The sequence below is a fragment of the Tachypleus tridentatus genome, chromosome 1, assembly GCF_004210375.1.
Source record: "Tachypleus tridentatus isolate NWPU-2018 chromosome 1, ASM421037v1, whole genome shotgun sequence".
NCBI lineage: Eukaryota > Metazoa > Arthropoda > Merostomata > Xiphosura > Limulidae > Tachypleus > Tachypleus tridentatus.
The window spans coordinates 60,605,202-60,625,248 of NC_134825.1; the positions used below are offsets into that span (position 1 = coordinate 60,605,202).

At 34.2% G+C, this 20,047-nt stretch overlaps 1 protein-coding gene across 1 annotated transcript; it reads right to left on the reverse strand.

Moving 5' to 3' along the window:
* Positions 1-10,936: 10,936 nt before the first annotated feature.
* On the reverse strand, positions 10,937-14,776 carry LOC143249727 (transcription factor Sox-3-like). The gene is given in 2 exon segments (XM_076500049.1): positions 10,937-13,981; positions 13,984-14,776. Coding segments are annotated over 2 exon segments (1,041 nt in total). The 5' UTR covers positions 14,426-14,776; the 3' UTR covers positions 10,937-13,382.
* Positions 14,777-20,047: the final 5,271 nt, after the last annotated feature.

Genomic DNA, 20,047 nt, shown 5'->3' on the forward strand with positions numbered 1-20,047 from the left:
CAGGTCAACATTATCTGTATGTCTTTCCCAGAATTATAATTAGAAGATATTCGATGATTATGTTGTGTTTTTGAGTCACAGACAGTATTACATACATGTTACAAAACATGACTGCTTTAGAATCATATAATAAATTACCTGGTATTATTGTGACACATTCATATATCTTTATATATATATATATATGTTTGTGTGTGTAGTTTTAACTTGCTCTACTCAGAATTAGATCAAAAATACATAATCAGTAAAGTGTGTAGGCAGCGCTGAAATAAAATGAGTTTTTCAAAATGTATTAACAGATCCATATTTTGCATTTTAAAGTTTAATAGCGTATAAAATTTGTGTTTAAACATGGGTTTACCTAACCTAGCATTGGTGCTATGTACGTAACGTCATTACACTCCCAACCATGAAACACAGCTCGTAATATATTAACCACAATATCAATGAACTTATCCTCTCTCTAATAGTATAAAGCAGAGCTTCTCAACTTATTGAATGACTCACAAGGGGTCAGTAACATCAGAATCATGTTAACCAGAATGATGGAGTTATAGCATACATTTAAGAGCGAACAAATCATTACTTATTATTATTATGCATTTTACTTTAGTACTTTTATGTTGTTGTTATTTCGAACTGGAGTGAATGATACTGAAAAGGTTTGAGAAGCCCTGGCATAAGACATCTATAAATTAAAAACATTAGGTGTGAGATTGGTAACTAACATGTGTGTTACTTGAGAATATACTGATGACTTCAAATAATACATACCAATAATAGCAGTTGTACACATGTAGAATTGTACTTTATACACTAATTAATCAAGGTTAGGCAAGTAGGTTTATTGTTGCAAATATACCACAAAATGAAGGTAAGCTTATAAAACTAACCGAATAACGGAATATCAACTTGAATTGTACACTGGATGTCAGGGTTATAAAGTTATAACCAACTTTAAACAATGGATGTTAGGGTCATAAAGTAATAATCAATGTATGTCAGAGACCTAAAATGAATCACATACCAGATACATACAAGGGTATTAAGATTTAAACTGATATTACATATCCAAATTGTGTAGACTGTTATTCACAAAATGTCAGCGTTGAAAAAATAAATTTCACGAGAATACAAATATATAGTATTGTTTACTGTGTTGTATCTATGTCAATTTTATTTTAACACCGTACAGTTTTAGTGGTCCACTCAAAGACGTGTTAAGATATAATGTCATATGACACTTTTCATTTCCAACCTCTTTTAACTAAATGTTGGTAAAAATGACGTAGACGTATTTTTGCTGTCCATAGAGCACTGGAGGCCTTAAGGTTTGATGTTTGTAGTTGAGCACAGAGCTACACAATGGAATATCTTTGCTTTTCTTACCACGGCCATTGAAACCCGGTTTCTAGCAGTATAAGTCCGCAGGGATAGTCTACAACTGGTGTTACGCGGTGTGTTTAAACGTTTTTGTTTAGATCGTCCATTCAATAAAGACATGAAATCAGAACAATGTCTCTAAATTAATACAAGTATAAAGTATATTTCCTCCCTTACCTTGGACGTTATCAAGAACAATAGCTATAATGTATTGTTATCATATAATAAGATGTTTAAAAGTATTTGGAATTAGAAAATTAATGATGGAGCATTATCAACATTAACTGATAACTTAGTAATCGTTATTTGGTGGATTACGTTTAGATTTATCGCTCAGAAATTAATGAGATGTATTATAAATAAATTCTTTGTCGATACATCTTGAAGTCATGTAAGCGATTGGCAAAATACATTAGTGTAAAATTAGTTATGCAAAAAGGAAAAGTACAAATAAAGCATGGGACTCTTTTTTGAAAAAGCATGATCCGGATTTGGAATTTTCAACTTAAACAGCATCCTATGCTTACATGGGCTAAACGAATAGGTCAGAGATCCCTAATATTCAGATGTAGCCATCCTTAATTTTGAACTACTGACTACAAGGAAGTTAGTAGCTAGCTAACAGCTAGCACCCGTCGTCATGAAGACTTTTTTTTTCGGATTCATGAACTCAGTATCGGGAGCGAATCTCGTTTTTTAAATAAGCTTACTGGTGAAAACTTGGGGCGTGTTCAGCGGCTTCACGTTTTGAACTCTGAACCCTCTATTCGCAGCCCAACACGCTAACTACTGGGCCGCAACAAACTCAAAGTGCGTGTTTGAAAGCTCTACAATATACTTAAAACGTTGTTATTGTTTAAAATGTAAAAATAAATGTGTTCAACTAATGTTTTAAATTGTATCTATTTGGAGAAAGGATGACAACACGACAATGTGACATTATCAACCACTAACAATTATTTAACTATGCCCACACCCCCACACCTCAACTATTGACAGCACCTATTATGTGAGTGAAATAGTTTAAAATAATTGAGAACTAAATGAAGATTTTTGTTCAACCGAATAAAGTTTCCATCAAGAATTAATGTTTCTTTTTCTTTTTTATAATTTTCTTGAGGAATTATCTCCCAGTGGCACAGCGGTATGTTTGCAGACTCACACCGCTAGAAACTGGGTTTTAATACCCATGATGGGCAAAGCACGAACAGCCCATTGTGTAGTTTTGTGCTTAATTATAAACCATCAACCCCGAGGAATGTTTTTCATAGGGTGTTGTTATAGTTTTAATTTACCATAAAGATCTTCCAACAACTTCATAGATTTATATTTATTCAAACATTTTGTTAGAAGGGTTGGATTTTTTTGAACTTATAGAAACTTTCAATATTTTTTTCAAAATATTCAAAATGAGTTTGTCTTATCTTATTTTATATGGAGTTTTTTCCTAGAATATTCGTAGAAGACTTTTTTCCACAGAGTTTACGTGTTTCCTATTTTTTAAAGTACTTCAGAGCAAGTGTCATTCTTCAGGTCCTAATTAGGGACTTTTTCAACAACTTTGTAAAGAGCTTTTCATTGTGTGGAGAACTGTATTAGTGTTATTTGTGTTATAGATGTTTTAAGGACCTCATATAGGCAATATGATGTTTTAAAATTTGTTAAAGGACATTCAAAGGACGTCACAGAAGATTTGATGGTCTTAAGACTTGAGAGGATTTCTTTAAAGAGAGCTTTATCGTTTACGAATTCCTTAGAGGTTTTTCTAGAACTCTTTTAAATTGAAGAATTCATAAAGAATATAACAAATAATGTTTCTGAAACTTTCACAGTATGATATAGCTTTTCAAGGATTCTGTAAAACGTATTACATGTTTTTACGAGGATTTCATTGAAGTCATATGCTCCCTGAAGCTTCTAAGGACTTTGTAAAGAACCAGTAAACTATTTCAGAGGGTTTTTTCTTCTGTCGTTGGTTTTCTTAAATAAATTATATTTATCTGAAAAATAATTCTTAAAAGTTATTATTAGATTTTGTAACTTATGTACTAATTAATGAATTACCTGTTGATTTGGTAACTGACTAATCTATCTTCTCATCCATGTCCTCTTTGTTCCTCTCTAACATGTGATGTGGGCAAATAGATACAAAATCTGTTTACTTTCTTAGTTTTCAATCGTCTTAAAATTTTTATTTCTAGATCACATGAGTTTCAACTAATAGAATTCTTAGCTGATTGTATTTATCAGCCCCTGTAAACAAGAAGTCGTTGATTTTCTTCAGAGTTTAAAGTTAATCGCTTTTCTGAATAGATACTGAGTTTTCTTAGAAACGTAAGACTGTCACGTTGTCTCTGCTAATGCCACTTACAAAATTTATTTGTGTACACGTGCCGATTTAACTCTCAGCAACATACAGGTAAAATGAAATTGTATATTCGTGTTACCACTTGAGTCACACAATGTTTGTACATTCACTTTATAGTGGTATATCTGTAACATATACGCCTATCTCAAAGCAGTAATGAAATGTGTTACTGACTGAACCCGCATTTAAAAAAGGAGATTGAACGAGGCTTGCCGTCAAGCTGTACTATTTCGCGTGTAGATTCAAGAGGATTTAGGATTTACAAAACAACAAACTGTTAGCTGGCGAGCTTTTAGTCATTTGCAAAACAGGACAGTCAAGGTTTGATTGTGTTTATGACGAAATGACAGGAAATTATCAGTGGAGTTGGAGAGCAGGTAAGGGACGAGCGGAAGTTTTACTTGGGTCGCCTGGCCCGTCCACCTGATCGGCAGGAAAAGCAAACTGCAACCGATTCACACTTTGCAGGAGTTCATACCCGGGCGAACACGATTGCACCTATACTGGAGGATTCACGGTCGGTGAGTTGAGTCAACCACCTGCCATTTGAAAAGTCTAGAACCCTGACACGGCCGAAATTTCACTCCACCCTCATCGCTAATTTGCCGACTTCATTGAAGTTAATTATGTTTTGTTTTTCTGAGGTGAGCAATCACTATATAAATCATTCACAGTCGCATGCAGCATGTTGTAACATGGTAAACAGGACTCATTCACACTAACATACAGCATGTTGTGACATGGTAAACAAGACTCATTCACACTAACATACAGCATGTTGTAACATGGTAAATAGGACTCATTCACACTAACGTACAACATGTTATGAATCATTCACACTAAAAAAGAGAATGCTATGAAGTAAAAGTAAAATTATATGCAATGTAATTGTATCGATATTAATGTATGAAAGATGGGCATATAAAACTAAGATGATTAAATGACAATATTTTATTCATATAATGATTCTCTCAAAGGAGATTCTGTTACATTTAAAATAACCCAACCTTTTATTTAAGTTCTCATGATATATGTTTCAGTGAGCCAACGTATATAAAGGGAAGGTTAGTCTTATGAAAATATGTGCATTTTTTGGCCTTATATTTAACAAACAAACAATATAACACTAACTATCGAATCAGTTTTGGTGAACTATGGCCATGCACATTAACTTATTACTTTCAGATTAACTTATTGATTTGAAGGGACTTTACCATGTGTTGTTGATAATCATCATTCATTAGATCGATAACACCACAGGAATCAGAAAGACTCAGTCTTCATCTCTACGTTCTCTGGTGAATATGTGACTCTCTTTTTAAAACTATAAATGAGTTGTTATGGTTAGCGGAATATAAACATCACATATATGCCGAACCTGTACATTCCGACCGTGAATAAACTCACGTAATTTGAAAATGAAAATGTTCAAGGTAAAACACGAATGATTCAGATAATTCGAAACGTTCCAAAAACGAGTGTTCTAGGAAACACAGGTCTCACTCCACTTGTTGTAATGACATAAAAATTGTTTCCTTGACGATACTATATCCACTTTGCACATGAGAGGTGCATAAAACACCTTTAATTTTTAACACACTATTTTTTATTTTATGTCTAAGGTTGGTGGCAATATCTTTGACCAAGTTATCAAAGAATTCTCTAACTCTGTGTCTTAAAAACTATAATACACAAACTTTTTTCTTTTATCAAAGACTTATTGCCGACACAAACACTCACACAAACATCCGTAGAACAATAATGTAAGTGAATAAGGTTCTTCAAGCTCTTGTTCTGTTCAAGGGAAACAGAAACTTAATTGGTTTTGCCGCTTCTCAGGACAGAAAAGTAATACGTTGTTACAACATTACTTGTATTCTTTATATTATACGTTACATTTGTACGGATAGACGTGTCACTGTCATTCAGACTTTTTTTTTTTTGTACAACCTACGGAAACATCAAAAGTTCAGTTGAAGTATCTGTTCCGAAATAAATATAAACAGTCACTTCTGTTTCTCACTGTCGTTGTATATTTAGTACAAATATCAATCTAGGTATTTCATTTTAATCTGACTAAAACAATAAATATGTATTTCACATAAAATTATCAAGTAATACAGCCACGCATGAGAAGAAAAGTATAGGGTGACTTATAAAAGATACCCATCCTTTAAGTTATGACACTTCTGAATATCGATTCTGAAAGTTTTATTTTTATCTCAGATAACATTTGAGGATGGTTAAAAATAAACTCAAAGCCATAGATGAATTAAAGCAATAGATCATCAACACTCTCCATCAAATCAGCATTGAATATTATGTAACTCGATGTCGGGCACTCTGTTGTAGATGTTATGATTATTTGAACGCTGGTGAAATCGGGTTTGATCATCTCAAACAATGTATCAGTAAACATACAGTTAAGTTGTTGTATAAAATAGTAACAAGCTGGTCTGTATGTTCATTTACTATAATTATTTGAGCTTTAAAAATGAGGTTACTTTTTTTGTGGGTCATTCTGTATTTCTAAAAGAAACAGCCAAGAAAGATTTGTGGCTTATAAATCACAGTATAATGCTTCACTACATAATTCATCTTTTTCTTTCTGGTAGTAAAAACAGGCAATACCATGGAAATAATGTGCAGATGTTGTTTGTTTGTTTGTTTGTTTGTTTTATTCGATACATGTGCATACATTATCATATGAAAGTGTTTAATAAAATAAAGCACTTGGATGACGCTTGCGCTTGAAATGGACAACACCATCGGAAACAGACAGATGCACAGAAAAATCTATCCGTACACATGTAGCTGAATATAACTTGCTTTAGACCCAACTCAAAGGTTTCCTACAGTTTCTAAAACAAAATATGACCACAAATTTTAGTTTACTTTCTTTAATATTGAATTATAACGACCAAAAGACATCCTTAAGTGTGGACTTGACAATGGATAAAATATATTCATAATTCGTTCCTTTTTCTTCAGAAAAATTACTAATTTTTTCTTAGCCACATAAAAATTATTAAGAAACATTCATTAAAACAAAGCATATACAGATTTATTATTAAAGACAGCAATTTGAAAAATAAACTAATCGCGAACTAATTGGTAAACATCCACTAAAACAAGTTACAAATCTAAGTGAAAATCAGAGAATAATCAACCTGAAGGAGCTTTACTTGTGTGCGTGTGTTTTAAATTTAGCAAAGCCACCTCTGTATAATTTCAACAGAAAAAATTTTGGCGTAACGTAAAACAAAAGTTTAATTAGCAAAGATCTCGAAACTTTCAAATGTACAAACCAAACACGTGCAGAATAAGGGGGATATTTCATAGGCTAGTTAAGCGTAAATAGTTTAAAATTATTAACAACCTTATATTCGTTATATGTTTTTTCTTAAAACAGGGATCATATTTCGCAGTTTCAAGGTGAAGAATCGTTTATTTCAGTTCATAGATACGTATCATTACATACGTAATACTGTTTATTAGTACTTTTCCAATTCTTTAAATCTCTAAGAGACTAGACTAACAATGTAGTGTTAAAAATATTTAATATGTCTGACAAAATGTCTTATGACAGATTAAATAATTATATATGCGCTATATAAGTTTATTATTATGCCACAAAAACAAAACAAAGCAGTGCTAAGCAACAGTACACGAACTACTACGAAAACAACGGAAATCGGACAATAAATAAAATAAAAAATATTAGCCGTGTAAAAGTAATGATTCAGGTGTTTACAATATTGTTAAAGAAAAAGAAAAACACAACATTGTATATGTTACAATAATTGAATAAATATATAAAAATCAAAATACAGAAGTGTGATAATTATAATTAAAAACATAACAATTTGGAGTTTGCCGACTTAGTCCAAAACCATAAGAATTTATATCTTCATAACAAAGCTTGAGGCTGTGCTATAGGAAACGTTAGCTGAAATTAAACCCCGTTTTACATATACAATACAATAAAATAGCTATAAACAATCACAATGAAATAGCATAACGTTTACGGAATAACTGTTCATAATTGTAACTCACTGTACGTTAATTTACGGTATTGTAACGCTTAGTTTACTCATAATACTCAAACATTCTACCAAAAACTAACAATAAATTTTTAGCGTTTTTAATATTGTTATTATTATGTATTATGAACGTCAAAAGCCAGCGAAGTATAAGAAAACCACCAGACATAAACATGCTTATAAAAACGAGTTAACTGCAGGTGTTGTTGTTCATTAAGGCTCAAAATTAGACGTCCATGAAAAAACAACAACACTATATTTGATTTCACATTTGTCACTGCTCAGTAAGCTTTTCGTCCAATACCAGAACTCTCCCGTTTGGCTGGACAACGAGGGACAAAAAATTCTATGAAATGCTATTTATATGTACAAATAATACTTTTAAAAAAGTTGTGGTTTAAACGCTGAAAGCTGACAAAATATTGGTAAAATCAATAGGCCTAAAAACTGTCATAAAACACATTAACTGCAGGTGCTTTTGTTTTCGTCCTAATGCAGCTTGTTTTTACAAGAGTAAACGGTTTGGAACAGTTCTGGTGAATCAAGTTCTGTTTTAACAACCTCCAAATTCAACGAAGCCTAAATTCTAAGAACTCGTATGTTATTCGTGTTTAGTTAGCTATACACATAATACTAATCATTTGTTCTGTTCAAACATACTAGTTGGTTTCCAAAAATACTTCGGGACCAATAAAAAATTAGACTTTTTATATTCCTGCTTTACTGAAAAAATAGAAAGATACAAAACAACTATAAATTATAGATAATAGACCGAAAGAAGAGGGCTCGGTATGGCCAGATGCCAAAGGCACTCTACTCGTAATCTGAGGGTCGCAGGTTCAAATCCCTGTCACTCCAAATATTCTCTCTCTTTCAACCGTGGGGGAATATAAAGTGACGGTCAATCCCACTATTTGTTGGTAAAAGAGTAGCACAAGAGATGGCGGTGGGTGGTGATGACTAGCTGCCTTCCCTCTAGTCTTACACTGCTAAATCAGGGACGGCTAGCGCAGATAGCCCTCGTGTAGCTTTGCGCGAAATTCAAAACAAACCAAATCGAAAGAAAAGTCAGAAACTCAAATAGGGTGCTTAAACCATCATGATACAGTGCACGTAGAGAACACTCCGCCCTTTAATCTTTATCATTGATATTCACTTTTTGTTTTTGTCACTGAATTGTAGATAATTGATAGCCTAAAAAAACTCACAGATATCAGTTATTGTCAGAACGCTTGAAAAGCTAAGGCGATTTTACAAGCCGGTTCTTAATATACTCTTTATACACTTCACTTCAATTGCTTTAGAGTCTGTATCATGTATCACAGAAATACTCGAGTTAACAATTCTTTAATTTATATTTGTTGAGTAAGTGTCTAATAAAACAGCTACGGCTTATGCGAGGAACAGATTATGTTGTTATGTAACCTGAGACTGTTTTGTAATAAAACAGCTACGGCTTATGCGAGGAACAGATTATGTTGTTATGTAACCTCAGACTGTTTTGTAATAAAACAGCTACGGCTTATGCGAGGAACAGATTATGTTGTTATGTAACCTCAGACTGTTTTGTAATAAAACAGCTACGGCTTATGCGAGGAACAGATTATGTTGTTATGTAACCTGAGACTGTTTTGTAATAAAACAGCTACGGCTTATGCGAGGAACAGATTATGTTGTTATGTAACCTCAGACTGTTTTGTAATAAAACAGCTACGGCTTATGCGAGGAACAGATTATGTTGTTATGTAACATGAGACTGTTTTGTAATAAAACAGCTACGGCTTATGCGAGGAACAGATTATGTTGTTATGTAACCTCAGACTGTTTTGATGGGAGACAGAATTCGAAAATTTTTACTCTTCAAATGTTACTGAGTTGTTCATTGATCTTCAAGGCTGAGCTTGTGGAAACTCTAGTGAAACAGAAGTAATATAATTAACGTTAGTTTAAGGTTTCGTTAGTTTAATCACACGTTTTGCAACCGAAAAGTACCTTATTAATCGATTTGATTATGAGACATAAGTTGCAGGTTACAACCGCTGACAAGCAGTCACAAGTGAACTTGTTCTCCCAAAGTTTATTAGCGCATTGTTAAAGAGGTTTAATATATCGTAACAAAGAGCATAATAATAAATTTGTCACAGACTGAATGTCATATATAATTAAAAATGTGTATCTTATATAAATGCTTATCTCCTTCTATCATTTTCACTAGGACGTCAATTGCAAAAGACAAATCATACGCATGTAATCTATAATATACCAAGAATATCACCTAACTAGATTTTGCCAGTCATCGTTGCGTCTAAATAAATCTGCTAAATGATTTTGGATTACCTAATAACAAAATTTAGTTTGTCATGGTGATGAAATACCGAATAAAAATCATTCTATGTTTTTTCTATTTTTGCGGTGTGTTAGCATAATTAGCATCTTCAGTACAAAAAAAAAAAATCGATATATTCTACAATCAGATCCTAGCTTAAAGTCTCCAATATATTAACAGGAGTTTATACATGACTTTAACATTCCAAATACACGTCTTACTTAGATGATGGTTTGTGTTCTGCTCAGGGCGGGCTCACAAAATATGCCGAACTTTAAAATCCAATGTATAAATAACATTTAAAATTACCACGGTAATCAACCGTTTAAATGTTTTTGGTGCAAGTTGTCTGCATAAGCTTTTACAAAACATAACTAGTAGTTGTATTAAATAAAATAAGAAAAGTGACTCATAAATAGAATTGTGCCAAGATATTTATTAGCCTTAGGACGAGTACAGTGTACACTTAATAACCCTTTTTATTCGAAAACATAACCTGGTCCAAAGATTTGTGCTGATGCAGCAGCCTATTGAGTTACACGTAACAAACTGTATTCCATATACGACATTACGTTTTAAAGTATCCTGCAACATATATAAAAGAGGCTTGTTTCCACACTACACACTTACCCTGTTATTCCCATTTCGAGTGAAAACTCAATGATGCAGTGCTTCAAAAACCAAAGTTGCAATTATGAATTAATATTTATGGCTTTACCTTTACTGACCCATAGAACCTTTCATGATTGAACTTCCCTTAATTTGTTTCAAATCAGATAATTAGGGGTTATATAACCATCTACTTCATTCTCTCTATTTTCTATTTATTTTTTGCTAGTTTCTCTCATTTCATCTGTCTGAACTCTGATTAGAGATTCATTTTTGTTTATTTTTTACACACATATATATAGGAGACCACAATTAATTTACTAAACAAGCATGTGCATATCCACTTTCTATGTTTTCAGTTCAGTTTTCTGTAAACGGAATATAACTTGGTTTCTACTTGGGTATTGCTAGGAGTTTTCAAATTTAACAAAGGCCACTTGTGTCTAATAAACAACTTTTTCTTTAACTTTTTGTTAAAAAAAACAACCAAACTTAATTTAAAGTTTATTATAGCTTAATGACGAAATACATTTTCTATAGTTCAATAAAGCAACAAAAAAAAAACAATTTAGAAGTAATGAGAAATAGGAGTTTTCGAAACAAATAGGAAAAACTAATCCGAAAAATCACAATTCAACGTATAAATCTTTTAAATATTTTCTACGATTTTCTCTTTAATTTAAATATTATGGCCCAATTATCCCTTCCAAATGATAATATAGTGTATCAAAGTCGTTGTGATTAATAAAGTAACTAAAACAGTACCAAACAATATCTTACCATTGTCTTCAATAAACAACTATAACTCATATTTGACTACCGTTAAAACAAGTTTTATTTTAATTTTTTAAATCTAATTTGTATTTTGTATTTTTCGAAAGTTCAGAATAAACTAAGATGACCACAGTTTTTTGTATGTCCACCAAGCCGACGACTCATTTGAAATATGATAACACATAAAATCACTCAAAGATAATATGTGCGATTAAAATTGTTTGGTTAAATTCAAAATATTGGTTTAGTGGCTGAAACAAGCAAAATATTAAAGGTATACCTTAGAAAAGAATCAAATACACCAAAGGAAGCTTTTAATGTTTAAATTTTAGACAGAAATCCGAGTGCATAATCTTACCTATATTAAATAACCCTTGTTTAAACTTCTAGTGCTCACAATCGTTTTAATTTCTTCTGAATTTTATGTCTTTGTGTGGATCTCACATTTTTCATTTTGTAAACAGAAGTAATATTAAGAACTACAAACAGCTCCGAACTCAAATGGTGATTGATTGGAGACTTTTTGTTTAGTCTCACAACACGTAATTAATTTTATGCTATTTAGGGTAATTCTTTTCTATTTTCTGAAACGATACTAACACACATTTATGGACAAAAATGAATAATACTTTTAATACTTTATTACGTGTTGCAACCACGATAAAATCTTGCCAAATTTTCAGACTCAGTTTGAGATTTCAGAATTTTATTTGTTTTTGAATTGGAAATTATTCGAAAAGCAAATTTACTTTAAACCTATATGAACTCGAAAACAAACAGCCTCTCAAACGACTTCCGGAGAAAAATATTTTATCAGAATAACGATGTGAAATTGATTACTTACTCTGCTAATTACACCTTCCTTTCTACTAAACAGACGATCGGAACATATTACCAAGAAAAATCCTTCAATAATTAGACAACATAAATAGATCAAGTAGCCATCTTGTTCCACCTAATAACGCAAACATATCAGAATCCACATTCATTTGTTCGCCAACCATTTAAAATACAGTATGAACATGTAACTTAAATTCTAAAAAGAAAATCGAAATTATTATTTTTTATTTATACGCATTTTAATTTTAAATATTTACACCCTGTTTTTTGTTGTCTCTTCTATGAACCAATTTTACTTTAAATAACTTACAGATCTGTTGATTACCTGTTTTCGCCATACCAGCTTATTCCTCAAACAACAATCGGCAACAGAATAATAAATGTTACAGTGACAGTATGTACATGTAGATACCATTAAAGTAAATTCCTAGCCCAGCTCGAGTTACATGTAAATGGCTTATAAATTATGACTTTAAAATTAGCTACATGGATGCTGCCAGGCATTGCTACAGAGTTAACTGTGCTCGTCCCAGGCCTGTCGTATGTCGTACATTCGCACCCAATACTACAACTGGAAGATCACCTGAACGGCACTCAGTGGCTACTATTTTATGCCCTCTTCGCCTATATTAGTTAGATTATCATCTTCAGTTGTCATTCTTTAACACTAACACATTCAATATTTACTTTACGAAGGAAAAAGCAAGAACGTTTTTCCGGTCTTGAGCAGACGTGGTCAAAAAGAAAGATGTGTCCACGTGCAATGTTATATAAGTATATATATATTTATATATACAACTACGAATGAAACACACTTACGAATTTGGACCTCAGTGTGGGTTTCCTCATGTGCAGCCCAAGCGTTATTGAAACAAGACAAGGAAATAGACACTGTACAATATTTTTTCTGGCCGTTGATATTTCTTTATAATCACCACTTGCGCACAAGCTAGCCTCTGATCATTAATCAATCTTCCACTATCTCTCAACATCTGTGAATACTTCCTCGGACTGATAATATACTAAAGTCGTTTAGTAGTCACATATGTGTTAAAGGCATAGTACCAGCTCCGATTGGGTCAGTTTGATGATAGTGACTTTGAAGCTGAAGTCTCTGAACACTGGGGTCACCGTTGCTATCGCCCGGCAGATACATACTAATCATATCACGGAGGTCAGAAGTACAACCCGGTCTTCTTCCTGCCGCTGCAGCTACGGCTGCCGCTGTCATGGCACACGGCGGGGTCTGGACGCCAGGGCTGTGGCTAGGTTCCGATTTGATGGAACATGGGGCAGACATGGGACTCGTGGTTTGCATGGGTGAATATGACATAGGCATAGAATAGTTGGAGTTACCGTTTATGTAAGGCATGCTCATGTTAGAGCCTGTGGTCATTGGCGTGGACAGCTGGGCCATTTCATATCGCGAATAAAGGGCATTGTTAGCAACCATTTGAGACCCGTACGAAGCGGCTGCATGTTGCTGGTATGCCTCCTGCATCATAGTGGGATAACCATTGGGCATATAGCCGCTCATTTGGTACATTTCCCGGCTGACTTGCTGAACGGCAGAAGTGGGAGCCCGGCCGTCGGTTGAGATCAAACCCGTAGCCATTGGGTACTTATCCTTCTTCATCGGGTTTTGGTTTTTCGTCGAGGGCGGTATTTATAATCTGGGTGTTCTTTCATGTGCACTGCTCGAAGTCGTTTGGCTTCGTCAATAAAAGGTCGTTTTTCAGCCTCCGAAAGCAATTTCCACTCAGCTCCCAACCGCTTGCTGATCTCGGAGTTGTGCATCTTGGGGTTTTCTTGAGCCATCTTTCTTCTCTGACCTCTAGACCAAACCATGAAGGCGTTCATCGGCCGCTTCACCCTATCTGCATCCTTCTTGTTTTTGTTGCTGCTGCCTCCACACTCGTTTCCACTTTGTGAGTGACTGAGCGAAGATGGTGAGGAATTCGGCGAAGGACAAGTAACCATAGGTAGAGAGGTGTGACTATGGATTGTCGGAAGACCACCGGTCATTTTTAGTTCGTGCTCGATTCCATGATGCTGGCCTGCACCTACAGCCGAGCTGACCATCCCAAATGGATGGTAAATTGAGTAATCTCGGTCCAGCGTGGCCACGGTTGCAGTTAGATTAAAACTACACAACAGTAATAGACGGATGTTCTAACAGAAAACGAGAAACTCAGGTGGGCTCAACGCCAACTCATGTTGTTCCACGCTAGCCAGCCCAGTTTTTTTTTCCTATTCACGAACGTTAATTCTTCTAGTGCCCTCTCGCGGCAATGGAGAGATAGTACAGCTGAGGATAGAGTTCTTGGTATAAACGCAGTTTGTTGAATACGAAAAGCCTTCTAACTGAAACGTCCAGCACGTTCAAGTGCTTGTTTTTCTCTGGCCAAATCAACCACAAGTCCACGCTGTATTGATTGACAGTAGTCCTACTTGCACATGGCATACAGCCAATCAGAAACTTGTCGAACTACTCTAGCTCGCTTTTGTTCATTTGTTAGGAGCTCGAATGACGAACGCTTTGTCTATGACGTTACACGAGAGGCGTGGTTTATAGAGGCTTACTGAACATCGTACATATGGGTTTACCTGGGCAAATAATTTAAACGAAAAACATGTTCTTTTAAGAGGCAAAGCCTACATTGTCTCGAAAAAATCTCATATTTAGTGGCATTTTACAATGATCATAATTGGCAATTTAAAGAATTGCTTGTTGGGATGGAAGTCATTTGTGTCAGCTGCATTTAAACTAAAGGCTAACAGTTCTTATTACAATTATTTAAGTTTTCATTTAACTCCTACACTAAAGATTATCTGACAAAGTACGTGAACAATTCAGTTCATTATCGTTTACTTCTAGTTTAAAAAAATGTTTTCATGTGTGGTATAATATATTTTCATTGTCGACATTTATGCATGTTTACTTTCACCTAACAGATGCTACATTTTTATTAACTCAAGTGGTGCATTTCGTATATAAAATAGCTACCTCGAACAATGTTCAGAAAGTGAAAAATTAATAGTCAGTGCACTAGTGCTGCGATCTAGTGGCGGCTTAAGATAATACTATTTTGACATAATTTTTACTCCAGTCGCTAGGATGAAAATATTACAAAATAATAAATTGATTTTATTTAATAAGCTAAATTCAAAGCGCAGTTCAATCTCCGTTTAATACTTCGGTCATAAAATATAACCAATTTTAATTCAAATAGACTGTCTATTAGACATTAAACGTATATGGGCAATTTCTCACAAATTTCATATATTGTTATTTTTTTATCTAATGACAGTAACTCACCCAGTTCGCTGTGAAATAAACTTAATTAATTAGTTTTCTTTTTAAGTAACCAATGTAAGCTGATAGCTGATAAATATTTAATAAGATGGTCAAATAACTGAAATTGTTTTTCAAAGCTTAAACTTTATCCTCATAAGTTCTCTTGACTTAATGTTAAGACGAATTAATATACAATGTCACACCGTATTATTGAATAATAGGTAAATACTAGTTTTAAAGTAGTGCAATAAATCTTCGTTACGTTTTATTTTGAAATCTACACCTTAAGACAAACTTTTATTAAACCATGATTTGTTTATTTATACCACAGTTTTATTGAAATGTACTTAAGAGTTACTCACCTTCATCCTTGTGTTTGTTTTTGAATTTCGTGCAAAGCTACTCGAGGGCTATCTGCGCTAGCCGTCCTTAATTTAGTAGTATAAGACTAGAGAGAAGGCATCACACCCACCGCCAACTCTTGGGCTACTCTTTTACCAACGAATACTGAGATTGACCGTAGCATTATAACGCCCCCACGGCTGAAAGGGCGAGATTGTTTGGTTCGACGGAAATTCGAACCCGCGACCCTCAGATTACGAGTCGAACGCCTTAACCCACCTGGCCATGCCGGGCCACCTTCATCCGTGTCTGATGACTGTTCATTCCAATCAAGTCTCTCTTTCTCTCGCTTTTTTAAGTATGTAGTGTAAGGACTTAGAATTATAGAAAAACACATTAGTTTGCACCTATTTGTTTGCATTAGAACCTTTACCGTTCCAAGCTGCTAAGTAGTTCAGTTTGTTTTGATAAAAAAAACATACAATATTTTTGTTTCTTTGTATCTTTTGTTTGTTTGTTTCTTGAGCCTTGTGGTTAGCATACGGCCTGCGTATCGGAAGGTTCAAAGATCTAGCCTGCGGTTTGCTCTTGAACACGCTCCACAGTTTCGCCTGTGGACGCGATGCAAAAGTAATTGTCAATTCCGCTACTTAGCTAAGAGTATAGATGTAGACCGGGGGTGATGTTGAATGTTGCACTCCTGTTGGTCAGCGGCTTTAAATTATGAACGACTGTAATGAATGTTGTGGTTTCTGGCCTGACTTCTTAGACCATGTGTTACATAAAGTGTCGTTCAAGAATCCAATATTATTCTTTGAGTGCACCCTCGAAAGTACATAATTATTAAAGTTTTACAGTCGTTGTTGTTGTTTGTTTTTTTGGGGTGGGTGGGTAGATTTCATAGTTTTTAGTTGGTTCGTTTGCTGTTAAGCCCATAGTTACATATTGGTCTATCTGATATCTACACACTGCAGGTATCGAAACACTATTTTTATCGTTATATGTACTCAGCTTTATTCTTAAGCCATGAAAAGGCCAAGGTTCTGGAGTACAAAAAATAATTTCCAAAACTCAAATTTAACTTGCTATCATTATTTTAACTCGGATCTTCACTATCAGCAAGTTAACAAGAATTTCTTGAATCCTTATATCCAAGTCTATAGTTTATTTACTAATAACAAATGCTTGAACCGCTTGTACTTTCTTCTGAAATTTTAAACGTTATTTTGAAACTTCACAGACAGCAGCCTTCATTTAAAATCTACATTTTTAGTTAAAATTATAAAATTTTCCTACTATTTTTCCTTGAAAAACTATAGATTAAATTAGATTTGCACCTTCAGTCAGTTCAATAAATATCATGGAATACAAAATCAATTTTTCCAATTTTTTAGCTCTTTTTGTTTCATTTTACTATATATAAAGATATATGTATGTGTGTGTATGTATGTAAACTATCACTTTCTTTCTGGACACTTAATCATTGGTTTAATAAGACATTGTTAGAACATGGAACCATTGTCGTGCCTCACTGGACCGTAATATCTTCAAAGCAAGTTAAAATATGAACACGACGACTGAAACTCATATCAGTACTTTTGTGCTTCCACTCTATTGATAGGGTTATTGATTCATGAATCAACTATAGCAACTGAAAGGACAAACCTTTCTAGTCAACATGTTACTGCTTAAATTATGGGACTTGTTAGGTTTGTTTTTATTAAATACAGAGGTACACAAAAGACTAATTCTATCTACGCTGTGCCTACCTCGAGTATCGAAACCCAGTATTTAATGTTATAAGCTTTCAAATGTGTCACTGAGCCACTTGGAATAATTTTTGTTGGATTTGTATATTTAAGAAAAACAAACAAATAACATTCTTAAATCTTGGAGTCGAAATTTCATATATTTATTAGAATGTTATGTGTGTGTTTTCTTATAGTAAAACCACATCGGGCTATCTGCTGAGGGAATTGAATTTTAATGTTGTAAATCGCGAGACTTACCGCTGTACCATGGGAGACTATTAGAATCCTTTCTCTATAGTTCATATTCATTCTATCTATATGGTTATTTAAATTGGATGATATTCTATAACACATATAAAGATGATATTTCTGAGACTCTAACGTTTGCTCAAGAGAAAAAAACAGTACTTTTTTCATTATTTACAAATGTGTGTATTTTTGAAAACCAAACTATTATTGCCTATAGTACGATAAACAAAGACGTATTTAACGCAAATAATTACGTAGGTTAAAACGAAGGTAATTATTACAAACTAGTAACTAAAAATTTTGTTTTGAATTTTGCGCAAAGCTACACGAGGGCTATTTGCGCTAGTTTGGTGTGACAGGGATTCAAATCCGCGACCCTGAGATAACGAGTCGAGTACCTTAACCACTCGGCCATGCCGGGCCCAATAAAGGAATACAAACGAAGTGAACTACCTTTTATAAGGTAAATTAATGTTAAATTAATTTTTTGTAAAACGTGTTCAATCTACATATGTGCATGTATATTTATAGCAATTGTATAATTAGTACATGTTATCTATTTTAAGTTTAAAAATTGTATCTAAACTTCTTCACAGGCCATAAAATTACATCCCAAAGAGCGATCTTCTAAGTCACGAAACCTTCAGAATGTAAACCAAACAATGACGTATAAAAAAGTCAGGAAATAATCAGGACCGAAGTGTTTGTTTGTTATGAATTTCGCGTAAAGCTACACGAGGGCTATCTACTCTATAGCAGATAGTTTAGCGGTGTAAGACTAGAGGGAAAGCAGCTAATCATCACCACTCATAGCTAACTTTTGGGCTACTCTTTTACTAACGAATAGTGGGATTGAGCGTGACTTTATAACACCCCCACGGCTGAAAGCGTAGATTTTAGCGTTGTGTGTTGAGTCTACCCCAATAATTGTTGTAATTGTGAGGAAAATCTTGTGCATCACGTCTCGCTCGCGAAATAAACCGAAATATCAGTAGAGCATGATAGGGACGTCATACTGACAATTAGACTATGGCACATACACTATCTCGCTCGGCCCGACATTGCCAGGTGGTTAAGGTACTCAACTCGTAATCTGAGGGTCGCATGTTCGTATCCCCATCGCACCAAACATGCTCGCCCTTTCAGCTGTGGAGGCATTATAATGTGACAATCAATCCCACTATTCGTTGATAAAAGAGTAGCCCAAGAGTTGAAGGTGGGTGGTGATGACTAACTGCCTTCCCTCTAGTTTTACACTGCTAAATTAGGGACGGCTAGCGGAGATAGCCCTCGAGTAGCTTTGAGCGAAATTCAAAACCAATCCAAACTATCTCGCTCGGTATGTCCACATTGTTTTCTAGTGTTCACAAAGTAGCGGTCTTGGCATCATTTATAGGTACGAGGGAAGTTTCATTTTCAAACACTGAAACGCCACATTACAGGTTCTTGAAATATTTGGCACTTCCCGTCGGTAGCATGCCTCTTCCCCATCGTGAAATAGGTAGATAATTGATAGGGTTGCTTCAACTGGGTTAAACATTGATAAACTATATAAGTACAACCTTTAAACTATGTATGTAATAGACATGTGTTTCTTGTTTTGGTTTTTTTTACCACATGCATGTCACATATATTGTTTTGGTACCTTCTGTTAATGCCATACAAGAACGTTAAACTTCTGGAGGAATATTTATCAAAAGACGAAAGACACGAAAGCCTGTATATTTTTGAAAGGTGTTTTTTTTCCCTCGGGAGTTAAGCTTTGTTTAAACGAATTTGTCTTATTCAGAAACCTGGAAATGATATATACCTGGTCTTCTGGACTTCATTAATCATGAGCTATCAATGTACAAAAACTGTCTTACTTAAAAATACCATAGCTCAATAATGTGTTCCGAGAGCTTCACACACAATCTTCATAATGGTTGAAGAGGAATTCGCAACTGTACTGCTTTGAAAGAAGGTAATCTTCTTAAGGGTTGGGTTCTTAATCTAATCATACATTAATCTACTATGACAAATAATTGTCCTATATGACTTTACTTTGGTTGAATTTACCTTGGT